General features: G+C 41.9%; 1 protein-coding gene across 4 annotated transcripts in view; it reads right to left on the bottom strand.

Moving 5' to 3' along the window:
- gigyf1a (GRB10 interacting GYF protein 1a) overlaps positions 1–15,022 on the bottom strand; it is a 37,635-nt gene that overhangs the window by 14,508 nt on the left and 8,105 nt on the right. For all 4 annotated transcript variants that reach the window (XM_020490754.2, XM_031832246.1, XM_031832247.1 and 1 more), the window contains exons 3-13: positions 13,909–13,972; positions 12,339–12,468; positions 3,480–3,575; positions 3,256–3,373; positions 2,737–2,848; positions 2,255–2,469; positions 1,953–2,167; positions 1,731–1,815; positions 1,342–1,575; positions 986–1,158; positions 637–796 (exon numbers count right to left, since the gene is read on the bottom strand). In XM_020490754.2, coding sequence (XP_020346343.1) covers positions 637–796; positions 986–1,158; positions 1,342–1,575; positions 1,731–1,815; positions 1,953–2,167; positions 2,255–2,469; positions 2,737–2,848; positions 3,256–3,373; positions 3,480–3,575; positions 12,339–12,468; positions 13,909–13,943 — 1,573 coding nt within the window. In that variant the 5' untranslated portion in view covers positions 13,944–13,972. The remainder of the gene's footprint in view (positions 1–636; positions 797–985; positions 1,159–1,341; positions 1,576–1,730; positions 1,816–1,952; positions 2,168–2,254; positions 2,470–2,736; positions 2,849–3,255; positions 3,374–3,479; positions 3,576–12,338; positions 12,469–13,908; positions 13,973–15,022) is intronic.

The following is a 15,022-nucleotide window of genomic DNA, read 5'->3' on the forward strand; positions in this document are numbered from 1 at the left end:
GTGTTGCGACTGTGTGTGTGTGTATGTTGTGACTGCGTGTGTGTATGTTGTGACTGTGTGTGTATGTGTGTGTATGTTGCGACTGTGTGTGTGTGTGTGTGTGTGTTGCGACTGTGTGTGTGTTGCGACTGTGTGTGTGTGTGTGTTGCGACTGTGTGTGTGTGTGTGTGTGTGTGTGTGTATGTTGTGACTGCGTGTGTGTATGTTGTGACTGTGTGTGTATGTGTGTGTATGTTGCGACTGTGTGTGTATGTGTGTGTGTATGTGTGTGTATGTTGCGACTGTGTGTGTGTATGTGTGTGTATGTTGCGACTGTGTGTGTGTGTGTGTGTGTGTGTATGTTGCGACTGTGTGTGTGTGTGTGTGTGTGTGTGTGTATGTGTGTGTGTGTATGTTGCGACTGTGTGTGTGTGTGTGTGTATGTTGCGACTGTGTGTGTGTGTGTGTGTGTATGTTGCGACTGTGTGTGTGTGTGTGTGTGTGTGTTGCGACTGTGTGTGTGTGTGTGTGTTGCGACTGTGTGTGTGTGTGTGTTGCGACTGTGTGTGTGTGTTGCGACTGTGTGTGTGTGTGTGTATGTTGCGACTGTGTGTGTGTGTGTGTGTGTGTGTGTGTGTTGCGACTGTGTGTGTGTACCCTGGATCTCAGCCTGGGGGTCCTTGTAGAACCACTTCATGGCAGCGTCATGGGAGAGGGGCAGGGCAGAGGCTGTGTTTCTGCTCTCCTGCAGCGTCTGGGTAAAACACTCCTCCTCTAGAGATGTGTCCTGCAGGGACGCCACCATCTTCTCTGCCTCCTGCACACAGAGGAAGACAGACAGGTGGGGTTCATAAAACACTACATCACTTATCTGGGCTGTACTCTTACCAATGTTTCCTCTGTAATATTACTACATACTGAGAGTGTTGTTTCGGACAATCCGTCTTACAGTCCAGGGTTTCATATGTGTTCAGGAAACCCGTCCCCAGACTAGTATTGTTCCTACCTGTTGCAGGTGCTTCATGCCCTCGTCATCCTCGGTGTCACCCCCTGGTGGCAGGGGGAGGTGGGTAGCAGCAGAGGAGGAGGAGGCGGAGGGAGGGGGGGGAGGCAGACTGGAGGAGGTGCTGGGGCTCTGCTGGGTGGTGGAGTCCTCTGCTGGTGATCCTTCAGGAACTACTACAACAACAACAGAGCAATATGTCAGTGGGGAGGAGTGGACGTTAAAACACAGAGAGAACATGGCTAGTGTTCACACAATTTCTATCTATAAATGGTGTCTCTTTTTCACAGGTCTTTGAAATTCAAATCATTTAAACTTCATTAGAGAGAGAAAGAAAGAGTAACACAGAACACTTGTACCTTCACTTGGCATCTTGCTGGCCTTGGCAGGGACAGGAACAGCGAGAGGAGCAGGAGCAGGGAGCGGAGCAGGAAGAGGGTGGCTGTTGGCCATCTGAGAGGCCTCCAGCTCAGCCACTGTGAGGGAGAGCTGGGGCATGGGGGGGTTGAGGCCCAGGGCTGGAGGGGCGGAGGAGGAGGGGGGACTGGTTCTGTTCTTCACCTCCCCGTCACTGGCTGATTCCTTGACGTCAACTAGAGAGGAGAGGGTGAGGGGGAAAAAAGGCCAGAATTAAAATTAAAATGATTTTTTATTAGGAGAGATTGAGTTAAAAAACACCCATAAACCTTTGAGATAAAGATATCAATTAAAAAGTAACTAAAGGTAAGAAAGAGTGCAGCTCCCTCACCTCTCTGTCCTCCATTCATGATCCTCTCCATGCCAGACAGGCTCTCTTCCTCCTCCTCTATCCCCTGGAAGTCAAACTCCTCATCCTTTGACAGAGACAGACACAATTAGCTGAAAATGTATTACTGTCACCCACCAACTGAATTCACAGAATAACTAGACACAGAAAGACAGGCATATTTGTAGACTACCTCCTTGCACACATGCACACTAACACACCAACCTTGGATAGGGGAAGGAAAGCGCCGGATGCGTCGAAGGTGCCCATTTCTCCGTCCTCTTCATCAGTGCACCACTCAGGAAGTCCGTCTCTGTCGTCATCTAACCCTTCGCTCCCGGCCCGCCTGCGACCTCCGCCGAAGTCAAACTCAAACTTCCTGCGACGCCCCTCAACCGGACCGTCGTGCTCCCGCCAGCCTGCAGACCTTGGGCCTCCGTCTGAAAGAGTTAGAGATGAAGGGAAAGATAAGGTGACATCACTCTGTGCTGTGTGTACGTCTCCAGAATAGTGTGCGTGTGCGCTACCATCTAATCTACGTGCTCCGGCCAGTCTCCAGCTGCCTCCTGGGTCGGCCCCTTCCTCTTCCTCCTGCTCCTCTCTGAGGGTACGCCAGTTCTCACTGTCAGACCGTGTGTAGTCCTTCCTCGGCACCCCCGGCACAGGTACACCCATCACCTCCTCTAATCCAACACGTACCCCCTCCCTGGCACGCGCAGGCTTCTCAAAACGCCTCTCGCCCCTGGAGGAAGAGGGAAAAACTTGGGAAATAGAAGTTACTCTTACATTTTAAGCCTTACCTTTATCTGAACCGGGAAGGTCATTTCTGAAAGATGAGTCACTTGGATTAAGGGCACCTTCAACTATTTTATTATTTTTTTTTTTTTACTTTTAAAAATTAAATCGCTCCTCCAGTTAAGCTTCTCAATCACACCTGAAAATGACTAAGCATTTCAGGAGTGAAACAGTAGAGAGAGACAGGGTAGTGACAGAGGAAGTGAGTGTTTACCTGTCATCCCAGCTCTGGCTGCGATAGATCTCTCTGGCTCCGCGGCCGAAGCCCACCTCTCCCTCCTCAATACTTCTTTGGTAGAATCCTCCACTCTCTCCTCGGCCTCGCCCTAGAACAAGAACCACACAGAGACACGCCATTTCCTTCACTGTACCAGACCGGACACACTTGAGATTCATATGCAAACAATGCTGTGCAAGCAAAGGGAGTACATAAGCCAGGCGGTAAGACGGGGACTATTTAGACAGGGCCAAGAGGAATCACAGACGTCAGATGAGATCACAAAAGCTGAACACATAAAAGCAAGTCTGGCTTAAATAAACTGTTTACCTTTTGTGTTATTATGGCTTGAGCTCAGTGCACCTTTCATTGGGTTAGAATTCACCCAGAGGCACAGATCTGGGATCAGCTGACCCTCCCTAAATCCTAAAGTTACTATTGTTCCCCCCCCCCCCCACACAAATGGTTATCTTATATCAGTGTCTTGAGGGCAACAACACGTGCGTTTCTTCTCACCTCGGCCTCCTCCTCGTGTGGTGCCTCTGCCTCGGGCCATGCCCACAGGGGCGACTCCACCTCCTTTACCCATGAGCCTCATCACAGCCACGCTGTTCACAGACATGGAGAAGTTCCTCTGGTAGAAGAGAACGGAGGAATGTACAGAATACCAGTTGGGTGGGAACAAGTGTGTGTGTGTGTGTGTGTGTGTGTGTGTGTGTGTGTGTGTGTGTGTGACTGACCTGCTCCTCCTCAGTGAGAGGCTCCAGTGCCAGCGGCTGCATGGGCTCATCTTGCAGAATAGCAGCAAACTCCTTATCCTGCATGTCCTCTGGGGCCTGGACACAACAACAAAGAACAAAACAATGTAAACAAACATGACTTCCTATGGGATTGGAATGATCCAACACTCAACTATAAAATTGTAGCATAGACTCTCACACTGGCAAGTCACAACAGGCCACTTTTCACAATTAGGGCAGGTTGCACTGACCCAGATTTAGCCTACTCCTGGACTAGGTGGTAGTAGAAGCAGAAGTGGTGTAGTAGTGGTAGCGGTGTAATAGTAGTAGTAGTAGCGGTGTAATAGTAGTAGTAGCGGTGTAATAGTAGCAGTAGTAGTGTAATAGTAGTAGTAAAGTATTGGCGTAATAGTAGCAGTGGCGGTGTAATAGTAGTAATAGTAGTATTAGTAGTAGCAGCAGCAGCAGTGTAATAGTAGCAGTAGTAGTGTAATAATAGTAGTAGTAGTAGTGGTGTAATAGTAGTAGTAGTAGTAGTAGTAGTAGTAGTAGTGGTGGTGTAATAGTAGTAGTAGTAGTGGTGTAATATTAGTAGTAGTAGTAGTAGTAGTAGTAGTAGTAGTAGTAGTAGTAGTGGTGTAATAGTAGTAGTAGTAGTAGTAGTAGTGGTGTAATAGTAGTAGTAGTAGTAGTAGTAGTAGTGTAATAGTAGTAGTAGTAGTGTAATAGTAGTAGTAGTAGTGTAATAGTAGTAGTAGTAGTAGTAGTGTAATATTAGTAGTAGTAGTGGTGTAATAGTAGTAGTAGTAGTAGTAGTAGTGGTGTAATATTAGTAGTAGTAGTAGTAGTAGTAGTAGTAGTAGTAGTGGTGGTGTAATAGTAGTAGTAGTAGTAGTGGTGTAATAGTAGTAGTAGTAGTAGTAGTAGTAGTAGTAGTGTAATATTAGTAGTAGTAGTAGTAGTGGTGTAATAGTAGTAGTAGTGGTGTAATAGTAGTAGTAGTAGTAGTAGTAGTAGTGGTGTAATAGTAGTAGTAGTAGTAGTAGTAGTAGTAGTGGTGTAATAGTAGTAGTAGTAGTAGTAGTAGTGGTGTAATAGTAGTAGTAGTAGTGGTGTAATAGTAGTAGTAGTAGTAGTAGTGGTGTAATAGTAGTAGTAGTGGTGTAATAGTAGTAGTAGTAGTAGTAGTGGTGTAATAGTAGTAGTAGTAGTAGTAGTGGTGTAATAGTAGTAGTAGTAGTAGTGGTGTAATAGTAGTAGTAGTAGTAGTAGTAGTGGTGTAATAGTAGTAGTAGTAGTAGTGGTGTAATAGTAGTAGTAGTAGTAGTAGTAGTGGTGTAATAGTAGTAGTAGTAGTAGTAGTGGTGTAATAGTAGTAGTAGTAGTAGTAGTAGTGGTGTAATAGTAGTATAGTAGTGTAGTAGTAGGGTGTAATAGAGTAGTAGTAGTTATGGTGTAATAGTAGTAGTAGTAGTAGTAGTGGTGTAATAGTAGTAGTAGTAGTAGTAGTGGTGTAATAGTAGTAGTAGTGGTGTAATAGTAGTAGTAGTGGTGTAATAGTAGTAGTAGTGGTGTAATAGTAGTAGTAGTGGTGTAATAGTAGTAGTAGTAGTGTAATAGTAGTAGTAGTAGTAGTAGTGGTGTAGTAGTAGTAGTAGTGGTGTAATAGTAGTAGTAGTGGTGTAATAGTAGTAGTAGTGGTGTAGTAGTAGTAGTAGTAGTAGTAGTGGTGTAATAGTAGTAGTAGTGTAATAGTAGTAGTAGTAGTAGTAGTGGTGTAATAGTAGTAGTAGTGGTGTAATAGTAGTAGTAGTAGTGTAATAGTAGTAGTAGTGTAATATTAGTAGTAGTAGTAGTAGTAGTGGTGTAATAGTAGTAGTAGTGTAATATTAGTAGTAGTAGTAGTAGTGGTGTAATAGTAGTAGTAGTGGTGTAATAGTAGTAGTAGTGGTGTAATAGTAGTAGTAGTAGTAGTGGTGTAGTAGTAGTAGTAGTAGTGGTGTAGTAGTAGTAGTGGTGTAGTAGAGTAGTGGTGTAGTAGTAGTAGTAGTGTAATAGTAGTAGTAGTGTAATAGTAGTAGTAGTGTAATAGTAGTAGTAGTAGTAGTAGTAGTGGTGTAATAGTAGTAGTAGTAGTAGTAGTAGTAGTGTAATAGTAGTAGTAGTAGTAGTAGTAGTGTAATAGTAGTAGTAGTGTAATATTAGTAGTAGTAGTGGTGTAATAGTAGTAGTAGTGTAATATTAGTAGTAGTAGTGGTGTAATAGTAGTAGTAGTGTAATATTAGTAGTAGTAGTAGTAGTGGTGTAATAGTAGTAGTAGTGGTGTAATAGTAGTGGTGTAATAGTAGTAGTAGTAGTAGTAGTAGTAGTGGTGTAATAGTAGTAGTAGTAGTAGTAGTAGTAGTGGTGTAATAGTAGTAGTAGTAGTGGTGTAATAGTAGTAGTAGTAGTAGTAGTGGTGTAATAGTAGTAGTAGTAGTGGTGAATAGTAGTAGTAGTGGTGTAATAGTAGTGTAGTAGTAGTAGTGTAGTAGTAGTAGTGGTGTAATAGTAGTAGTAGTAGTGGTGTAAATAGTAGTAGTGGTGAATAGTAGTAGTAGTGGTGTAAGTAGTAGTAGTAGTAGTAGTAGTAGTAGTGGTGTAATAGTAGTAGTAGTAGTAGTAGTGGTGTAATAGTAGTAGTAGTAGTAGTAGTAGTGGTGTAATAGTAGTAGTAGTAGTAGTAGTGGTGTAATAGTAGTAGTAGTGGTGTAATAGTAGTAGTAGTAGTAGTAGTGGTGTATAGTAGTAGTAGTAGTAGTAGTGGTGTAATAGTAGTAGTAGTAGTAGTGGTGTAATAGTAGTAGTAGTAGTAGTAGTGGTGTAATAGTAGTAGTAGTAGTAGTAGTAGTGGTGTAATATAGTAGTAGTAGTGGTGTAATAGTAGTAGTAGTAGTAGTAGTAGTAGTAGTAGTGGTGTAATAGTAGTAGTAGTAGTAGTAGTAGTAGTGGTGTAATAGTAGTAGTAGTAGTGGTGTAATAGTAGTAGTAGTAGTAGTAGTGGTGTAATAGTAGTAGTAGTAGTAGTAGTGGTGTAATAGTAGTAGTAGTAGTAGTAGTGGTGTAATAGTAGTAGTAGTGGTGTAATAGTAGTAGTAGTGGTGTAATAGTAGTAGTAGTAGTAGTAGTAGTAGTAGTAGTGGTGTAATAGTAGTAGTAGTAGTAGTAGTAGTGGTGTAATAGTAGTAGTAGTAGTGGTGTAATAGTAGTAGTAGTAGTGGTGTAATAGTAGTGGGTAGTAGTAGTAGTGGTGTAATAGTAGTAGTAGTAGTAGTGGTGTAATAGTAGTAGTAGTAGTAGTGGTGTAATAGTAGTAGTAGTAGTGGTGTAATAGTAGTAGTAGTGGTGTAATAGTAGTAGTAGTGGTGTAATAGTAGTAGTAGTGGTGTAGTAGTAGTAGTAGTAGTAGTGGTGTAGTAGTAGTAGTAGTAGTGGTGTAGTAGTGGTGTAGTAGTAGTAGTAGTAGTAGTAGTATTAGTTGTGTAGTAGTAGTAGTAGTAGTGTAATAGTAGTAGTAGTGTAATAGTAGTAGTAGTGTAATAGTAGTAGTAGTGTAATAGTAGTAGTAGTGTAATAGTAGTAGTAGTGTAATAGTAGTAGTAGTAGTGGTGTAATAGTAGTAGTGGTGTAATAGTAGTAGTAGTGTAATAGTAGTAGTAGTGTAATAGTAGTAGTAGTAGTAGTGTAATAGTAGTAGTAGTTTAATAGTAGTAGTAGTAGTGTAATAGTAGTAGCAGTGTAGTAGTAGTAGTAGTGGTGTAATAGTAGCAGTAGTAGTGGTGTAATAGTAGCAGTAGTAGTGGTGTAATAGTAGCAGTAGTAGTGGTGTAATAGTAGCAGTAGTAGAGGTGTAATAGTAGCAGTAGTAGAGGTGTAATAGTAGCAGTAGTAGTGCTGTAATAGTAGCAGTAGCGGTGTAATAGTAGCAGTAGTAGTAGTAGCGGTGTAATAGTAGTAGTAGCGGTGTAATAGTAGTAGTAGTAGTAGTAGCGGTGTAATAGTAGCAGTAGCGGTGTAATAATAGTAGTAGTAGTAGTAGTAGCGGTGTAGTAGTAGCAGTGGCGGTGTAATAGTAGTAGTAGTAGTAGTAGCAGTGTAATAGTAGTAGTAGCAGTAGCGGTGTAATAGTAGCAGTAGCGGCTTAATAGTAGTAGTATTAGTGTAATAGTAGTAGTAGTAGCGGTGTAATAGTAGCAGTAGTAGTGTAATAGTAGTAGTAGTAGTAGTGGTGTAATAGTAGTAGTAGTAGTAGTGGTGTAATAGTAGTAGTAGTGGTGTAATAGTAGTAGTAGTAGTAGTGGTGTAATAGTAGTAGTAGTAGTAGTGGTGTAATAGTAGTAGTAGTAGTAGTAGTGGTGTAGTAGTAGTAGTAGTGGTGTAATAGTAGTAGTAGTGGTGGTGTAATAGTAGTAGTAGTGGTGTAGTAGTAGTAGTAGTGTAGTAGTAGTAGTAGTAGTAGTAGTGGTGTAATAGTAGTAGTAGTGTAATAGTAGTAGTAGTAGTAGTAGTGGTGTAATAGTAGTAGTAGTGGTGTAATAGTAGTAGTAGTAGTAGTAGTGTAATAGTAGTAGTAGTGTAATATTAGTAGTAGTAGTAGTAGTGGTGTAATAGTAGTAGTAGTGTAATATTAGTAGTAGTAGTAGTAGTGGTGTAATAGTAGTAGTAGTGGTGTAATAGTAGTAGTAGTGGTGTAATAGTAGTAGTAGTAGTAGTAGTAGTAGTAGTAGTAGTAGTGGTGTAGTAGTAGTAGTAGTAGTGGTGTAATAGTAGCAGTAGTAGTGCTGTAATAGTAGCAGTAGCGGTGTAATAGTAGCAACGGAAAGGCTCTGGAGCAACGAACCGCCCTTGCTGTCTCTGCCTGGCCGGTTCCCCTCTTTCCACTGGGATTCTCTGCCTCTAACCCTATTACAGGGGCTGAGTCACTGGCTTGCTGGGGCTCTCTCATGCCGTCCCTGGAGGGGGTGCGTCACCTGAGTGGGTTGATTCACTGTTGTGGTCATCCTGTCTGGGTTGGCGCCCCCCCCCCCCCCTTGGGTTGTGCAGTGGCTGAGATCTTTGTGGGCTATACTCAGCCTTGTCTCAGGATGGTAAGTTGGTGGTTGAAGATATCCCTCTAGTGGTGTGGGGGCTCTGCTTTGGCAAAGTGGGTGGGGTTATATCCTTCCTGTTTGGCCCTGTCCGGGGGTGTCCTCGGATGGGGCCACAGTGTCTCCTGACCCCTCCTGTCTCAGCCTCCAGTATTTATGCTGCAGTAGTTTATGTGTCGGGGGGCTGGGGTCAGTTTGTTATATCTGGAGTACTTCTCCTGTCCTATTCGGTGTCCTGTGTGAATCTAAGTGTGCGTTCTCTAATTCTCTCCTTCTCTCTTTCTTTCTCTCTCTCGGAGGACCTGAGCCCTAGGACCATGCCCCAGGACTACCTGACATGATGACTCCTTGCTGTCCCCAGTCCACCTGGCCATGCTGCTGTTCCAGTTTCAACTGACCTGAGCCCTAGGACCATGCCCCAGGACTACCTGACATGATGACTCCTTGCTGTCCCCAGTCTACCTGGCCATGCTGCTGCTCCAGTTTCAACTTCCACCTGACTGTGCTGCTGCTCTAGTTTCAACTGTTCTGCCTTATTATTATTCGACCATGCTGGTCATTTATGAACATTGAACATCTTGACCATGTTCTGTTATAATCTCCACCCGGCACAGCCAGAAGAGGACTGGCCACCCCACATAGCCTGGTTCCTCTCTAGGTTTCTTCCTAGGTATTGGCCTTTCTAGGGAGTTTTTCCTAGCCACCGTGCTTCTACACCTGCATTGCTTGCTGTTTGGGGTTTTAGGCTGGGTTTCTGTACAGCACTTTGAGATATCAGCTGATGTACGAAGGGCTATATAAATAAATTTGATTTGATTTGATTTGATTTGGTGTAGTAGTAGTAGTGGTGTAGTAGTAGTAGTAGTGTAATAGTAGTAGTAGTGTAATAGTAGTAGTAGTGTAATAGTAGTAGTAGTAGTAGTGGTGTAATAGTAGTAGTAGTGGTGTAATAGTAGTAGTAGTAGTAGTAGTGTAATAGTAGTAGTAGTGTAATATTAGTAGTAGTAGTAGTAGTGGTGGTGGAATAGTAGTAGTAGTGTAATATTAGTAGTAGTAGTAGTAGTGGTGTAATAGTAGTAGTAGTGGTGTAATAGTAGTAGTAGTAGTAGTAGTAGTAGTAGTAGTGGTGTAATAGTAGTAGTAGTAGTAGTAGTGGTGTAATAGTAGTAGTAGTAGTAGTAGTAGTAGTAGTAGTAGTAGTGGTGTAATAGTAGTAGTAGTAGTGGTGTAATAGTAGTAGTAGTGGTGTAATAGTAGTAGTAGTAGTAGTAGTAGTAGTAGTAGTAGTAGTGGTGTAATAGTAGTAGTAGTAGTAGTAGTGGTGTAATAGTAGTAGTAGTAGTAGTGGTGTAATAGTAGTAGTAGTAGTAGTAGTAGTGGTGTAATAGTAGTAGTAGTAGTAGTAGTAGTAGTGGTGTAATAGTAGTAGTAGTAGTAGTGTAATAGTAGTAGTAGTGTAATAGTAGTAGTAGTAGTAGTGGTGTAATAGTAGTAGTAGTAGTAGTGGTGTAATAGTAGTAGTAGTAGTAGTGGTGTAATAGTAGTGGTAGTAGTAGTGGTGTAATAGTAGTAGTAGTAGTAGTGGTGTAATAGTAGTAGTAGTAGTGGTGTAATAGTAGTAGTAGTGGTGTAATAGTAGTAGTAGTGGTGTAATAGTAGTAGTAGTGGTGTAATAGTAGTAGTAGTGGTGTAATAGTAGTAGTAGTGGTGTAGTAGTAGTAGTAGTAGTAGCGGTGTAGTAGTAGTAGTAGTAGTAGTGGTGTAGTAGTGGTATAGTAGTAGTAGTAGTGGTGTAGTAGTAGTAGTAGTGTAATAGTAGTAGTAGTGTAATAGTAGTAGTAGTGTAATAGTAGTAGTAGTAGTGGTGTAATAGTAGTAGTGGTGTAATAGTAGTAGTAGTGTAATAGTAGTAGTAGTGTAATAGTAGTAGTAGTAGTAGTGTAATAGTAGTAGTAGTTTAATAGTAGTAGTAGTAGTGTAATAGTAGTAGCAGTGTAGTAGTAGTAGTAGTGGTGTAATAGTAGCAGTAGTAGTGGTGTAATAGTAGCAGTAGTAGTGGTGTAATAGTAGCAGTAGTAGTGGTGTAATAGTAGCAGTAGTAGAGGTGTAATAGTAGCAGTAGTAGAGGTGTAATAGTAGCAGTAGTAGTGGTGTAATAGTAGCAGTAGCGGTGTAATAGTAGCAGTAGTAGTAGCGGTGTAATAGTAGTAGTAGCGGTGTAATAGTAGTAGTAGTAGTAGTAGTAGCGGTGTAATAGTAGCAGTAGCGGTGTAATAATAGTAGTAGTAGTAGTAGTAGCGGTGTAGTAGTAGCAGTGGCGGTGTAATAGTAGTAGTAGTAGTAGTAGCAGTGTAATAGTAGTAGTAGCAGTAGCGGTGTAATAGTAGCAGTAGCGGCTTAATAGTAGTAGTATTAGTGTAATAGTAGTAGTAGTAGCGGTGTAATAGTAGCAGTAGTAGTGTAATAGTAGTAGTAGTGTAATAGTAGTAGTAGTAGTAGTAGCGGTGTAATAGTAGTAGTAGCAGTAGCGGTGTAATAGTAGCAGTAGCGGTGTAATAGTAGTAGTATTAGTGTAATAGTAGTAGTAGTAGCGGTGTAATAGTAGTAGTAGTAGCGTAATAGTAGTAGTGCTGTAATAGTAGCAGTAGCGGTGTAATAGTAGCAGTAGTAGTAGCGGTGTAATAGCAGTAGTAGCAGCGGTGTAATAGCAGTAGTGTAATAGCAGTAGCAGTGTAATAGCAGTAGCGGTGTAATAGCAGTAGCAATAGTGTAATAGCAGTAGCGGTGTAATAGTAGTAGCGGTGTAATAGTAGCGGTATAATAGTAGTAGCGGTATAATAGTAGTAGTGGTATAATAATAGTAGTAGTGGTATAATAATAGTAGTAGTGGTGTAATAGTAGTAGCAATAGCAGCAGTAGTGTATTAGTGTAATAGTAGTAGTAGTAGCGGTGTAATAGTAGTAGTAGTAGCGTAATAGTAGTAGTGCTGTAATAGTAGCAGTAGCGGTGTAATAGTAGCAGTAGTAGTAGCGGTGTAATAGCAGTAGTAGCAGCAGTGTAATAGCAGTAGTGTAATAGCAGTAGCAGTGTAATAGCAGTAGCGGTGTAATAGCAGTAGCAATAGTGTAATAGCAGTAGCGGTGTAATAGTAGTAGCGGTGTAATAGTAGTAGCGGTATAATAGTAGTAGTGGTATAATAATAGTAGTAGTGGTATAATAATAGTAGTAGTGGTGTAATAGTAGTAGCAATAGCAGCAGTAGTGTATTAGTTGAAGTGGAAGTGTGTGTGGTAGTGGTGTAGTAGTAGCATCAGTAGTAGTAGTGGTGTAATAGTAGCATCAGTAGTAGTAGTAGCATCAGTAGTAGTAGTAGTGGTGTAGTAGTAGTAGTAGTAATAGCGGTGTAATATTAGCATCAGTAGTAGTAGTAGTGGTGTAGTCCTAGTAGTAGTAGTGGTGTAGTAGTAGCATCAGTAGTAGTAGTGGTGTAGTGGTAGTAATAGTGGTGTAATATTAGCATCAGTAGTAGTAGTAGTGGTGTAGTAGTAGCGGTGTAGTAGTAGCATCAGTAGTAGTAGTAATAGCAGTGTAATATTGGCATCAGTAGTAGTAGTGGTGTAGTCGTAGTAGTGGTGTAGTAGTAGAACCAGTAGTAGTAGTGATGAGACTTCATCTTGGTCATTGCAACCACCCATTTCATAAGACTGAGCACCGTGTGGCTTCCTCCTCCTCACCTTGTTCTCTTTGATATAAAGTGCTAACATCTCCTCTCGGCCGTAGCGATACTCGGCCAGCTTGTACTTTGGCATGGCGGGGGAAGGAGGGGGGGACGTCACACTCCCCCCACTGGATAGTGCACGGAGCCTGGGGGAGGAAGGAGGAGCACAGGAGGGAGGAGAACGAAGTCAACACACACAAACACATGATGAAATGGGCTAAATACCAACACATGTCGTGATGCAAGCAACAGCACTATTGTACAGACATTTGACAAAAGCCCTATTCGGACAGGATAAGTTTTACTGGGGGAGCTCAGGCAATGTAATCATGTGCACGAACATAAATCACCACATCCATAATTTTTGTCTTGTCCGAATTTTTACTTGGCAGGAAGGTTGTTATCCCAGCCCTAAAAACCTAGTGTTTTCAGCTAACTCCCAGGTCCTCTTATAATACTTATCCCGTGTGAATCGTCATCCCTGTGTTTTGAGGGATATTACAGAGTTTAACAGGTGCTGCACCCAGTTGGGGTAAGAACATGGGACCAAATTGACACTTAAAACAAAGCGCTATGCACATAGCCTACAGATGAAAGATCTGTTTTGTTACATATCATCAGTCCTAGTGCCGTACTTCTCTCTTAAAAAGATGAAGTGGACGATATTGTGCCAATGAACTGATAAATTGCCAAATGTCAGTTAATTAAATGTCTGCATAGGTTACAGGTCATGGTTCACGCATTATTATTTAGACTTTCTCTGAACTGAAGGCCATTAGGTCAACATTAGGCTATCCCTAGACACTTCAAATACCTTCACGCCTAGAAGAGCCTCCAGGCTTCCGTCATACCGGTCCCATTTTTAAATTACGAAAATAAATAATTACGGGGCAGTTTGGTCAAACTAATCCAGTCCGAATGGTCCACTGGAAAAACGGACACGCTAGAGTAATAATTACATAAGCAACGTTCTCTAGTAATAGTAGTCCCGTGCAGACAGGGCTAAAGCCACTACGACAGAAGGTACTTTTGAAGAAAAAAGGGAAGGAAGAGGGCATGGACGTGTGTGTGTTGCCACACGGAAAGCGAGGTCTGAGGAGTGATCTGGGCCCGTATCCACAAAGTGTCTCAGAGTAGGAATGCTAGGATCTATCCACTCCATATAGTCCAATGTTTTTCGTTACGATCAAAAAGACAAAACTGATCCAAGATCAGCACGTCTACTTTGAGGCTCGTTGTGGATACGGTCCATGTTGGTTGGTGGAGCACTAAAATGCACACGGCACAGCAGCCAGCCAGTAGTCACAGTCTATTAAAAAGGTGTCCAACCACTGGCCTGCTACCAAACCAAGGCCTACACCTCCCTCCTCAAATGAATCTCCACACAAACATTTACTGAGGGCTCAGCAGCCAGGAGAGGAGGAGGAAATGGACAGAATAGAAGGAGAAGAGGAGCAAGAGGGTAAGGGAAGGAATGGATTTTTTAAAGCCTGTTCAGTACGGAGTAGAAAGTGGTAAGAACAGAGCAGCAAGAGAGGAAGAGAGGTAGATGGACAGAAGTGTTCAAGAAGAAAAAGACGAGTTACCATTCTGGGCCGAAGTTAAGTGTCTCAGCAGTCATATTCCTCACGTCTTTACAGAGCTGAGTATCTGGAAACAGGAGCAAGAAAAGGATTCATCTGTGAGTGACACACACACCGTGGTTTCCGTTAGCCGGTAATTGCCGGCTTTTGGCCGATAAAAAGAAATGTCAAAAGCCGATAAATGAAATTGCCGTTGGCCAATTGTCCGAAAGAGAAACTAAATTTCAAAAATCACATTGCGAAATAAAGCCTTTTAACCTATTCATTGATGGAAATACATTTGACTGGTCATGCTTATCAATCTATACGGTCATTTGCATAATTTAGTGGAATTAAATTGCCGCGTGTAGGTCATTTGTAGGTCATTTTCCAGTATATTCGTTCTGCATTTTATTTATTCATCGCACGCGTACAGCATACAGAGCGTTTGAACAGAAAATCTGTCAGGCAGCGCGAGAGCTGCTGCTACAGCATCTCAAACAGCAAATGCATAGGCAACGGAAAGCCGGCTTCGTCAGCACGTCACACATCTCTTTGCAATGAGCTGGAGGCAGTATGCATTTTGAAAACGTATACTTAAAATAGTTTGAAACCGGAACGTTTTACAACATATTATGAAGCATGTCTTACCTTGCTTCAAAGTAGCCTAGCAAACATCAGACCATATCTGTGGAGGAAACTATTTTAAATATAAACTTTCTTTCATTGTCCAGTAGCCAAATGCACAATCCTAGTCATATAGATAGATGGGTTAGCTGACACGACCACTAAAACGATGGGCGCGCTTCCATGAGGCAGAAGTCAGCATGCTGTTGTGATTCTGGATGGCCAGATTGCTAGCAAGAATGTCAAGAAACCGCCATGTGGGAAATCGTAAATGGCTTGTTTTTAGCTTGTTTCATCTTGTTCTCGATACCATGTCTTGTTTTGAGGTGTCTTGACTGATTTCATGTCAATGCTAATATGGCTAAAATTCACTAGCTAACCAACGACTGTAACAATGTATTTGAGAGACAAGTACTCATTGTGCAAACGTATTTACCCCGTCTGTTTTGCCCCCTAGTTGCGCACGCGTTGGTTTTGTTGCTAAAAAAAACAAGCAACTCATGCGAGTTGT

Source organism: Oncorhynchus kisutch, linkage group LG9 (genome assembly GCF_002021735.2).
Source record: "Oncorhynchus kisutch isolate 150728-3 linkage group LG9, Okis_V2, whole genome shotgun sequence".
Classification (NCBI taxonomy): Eukaryota; Metazoa; Chordata; class Actinopteri; order Salmoniformes; family Salmonidae; genus Oncorhynchus; species Oncorhynchus kisutch.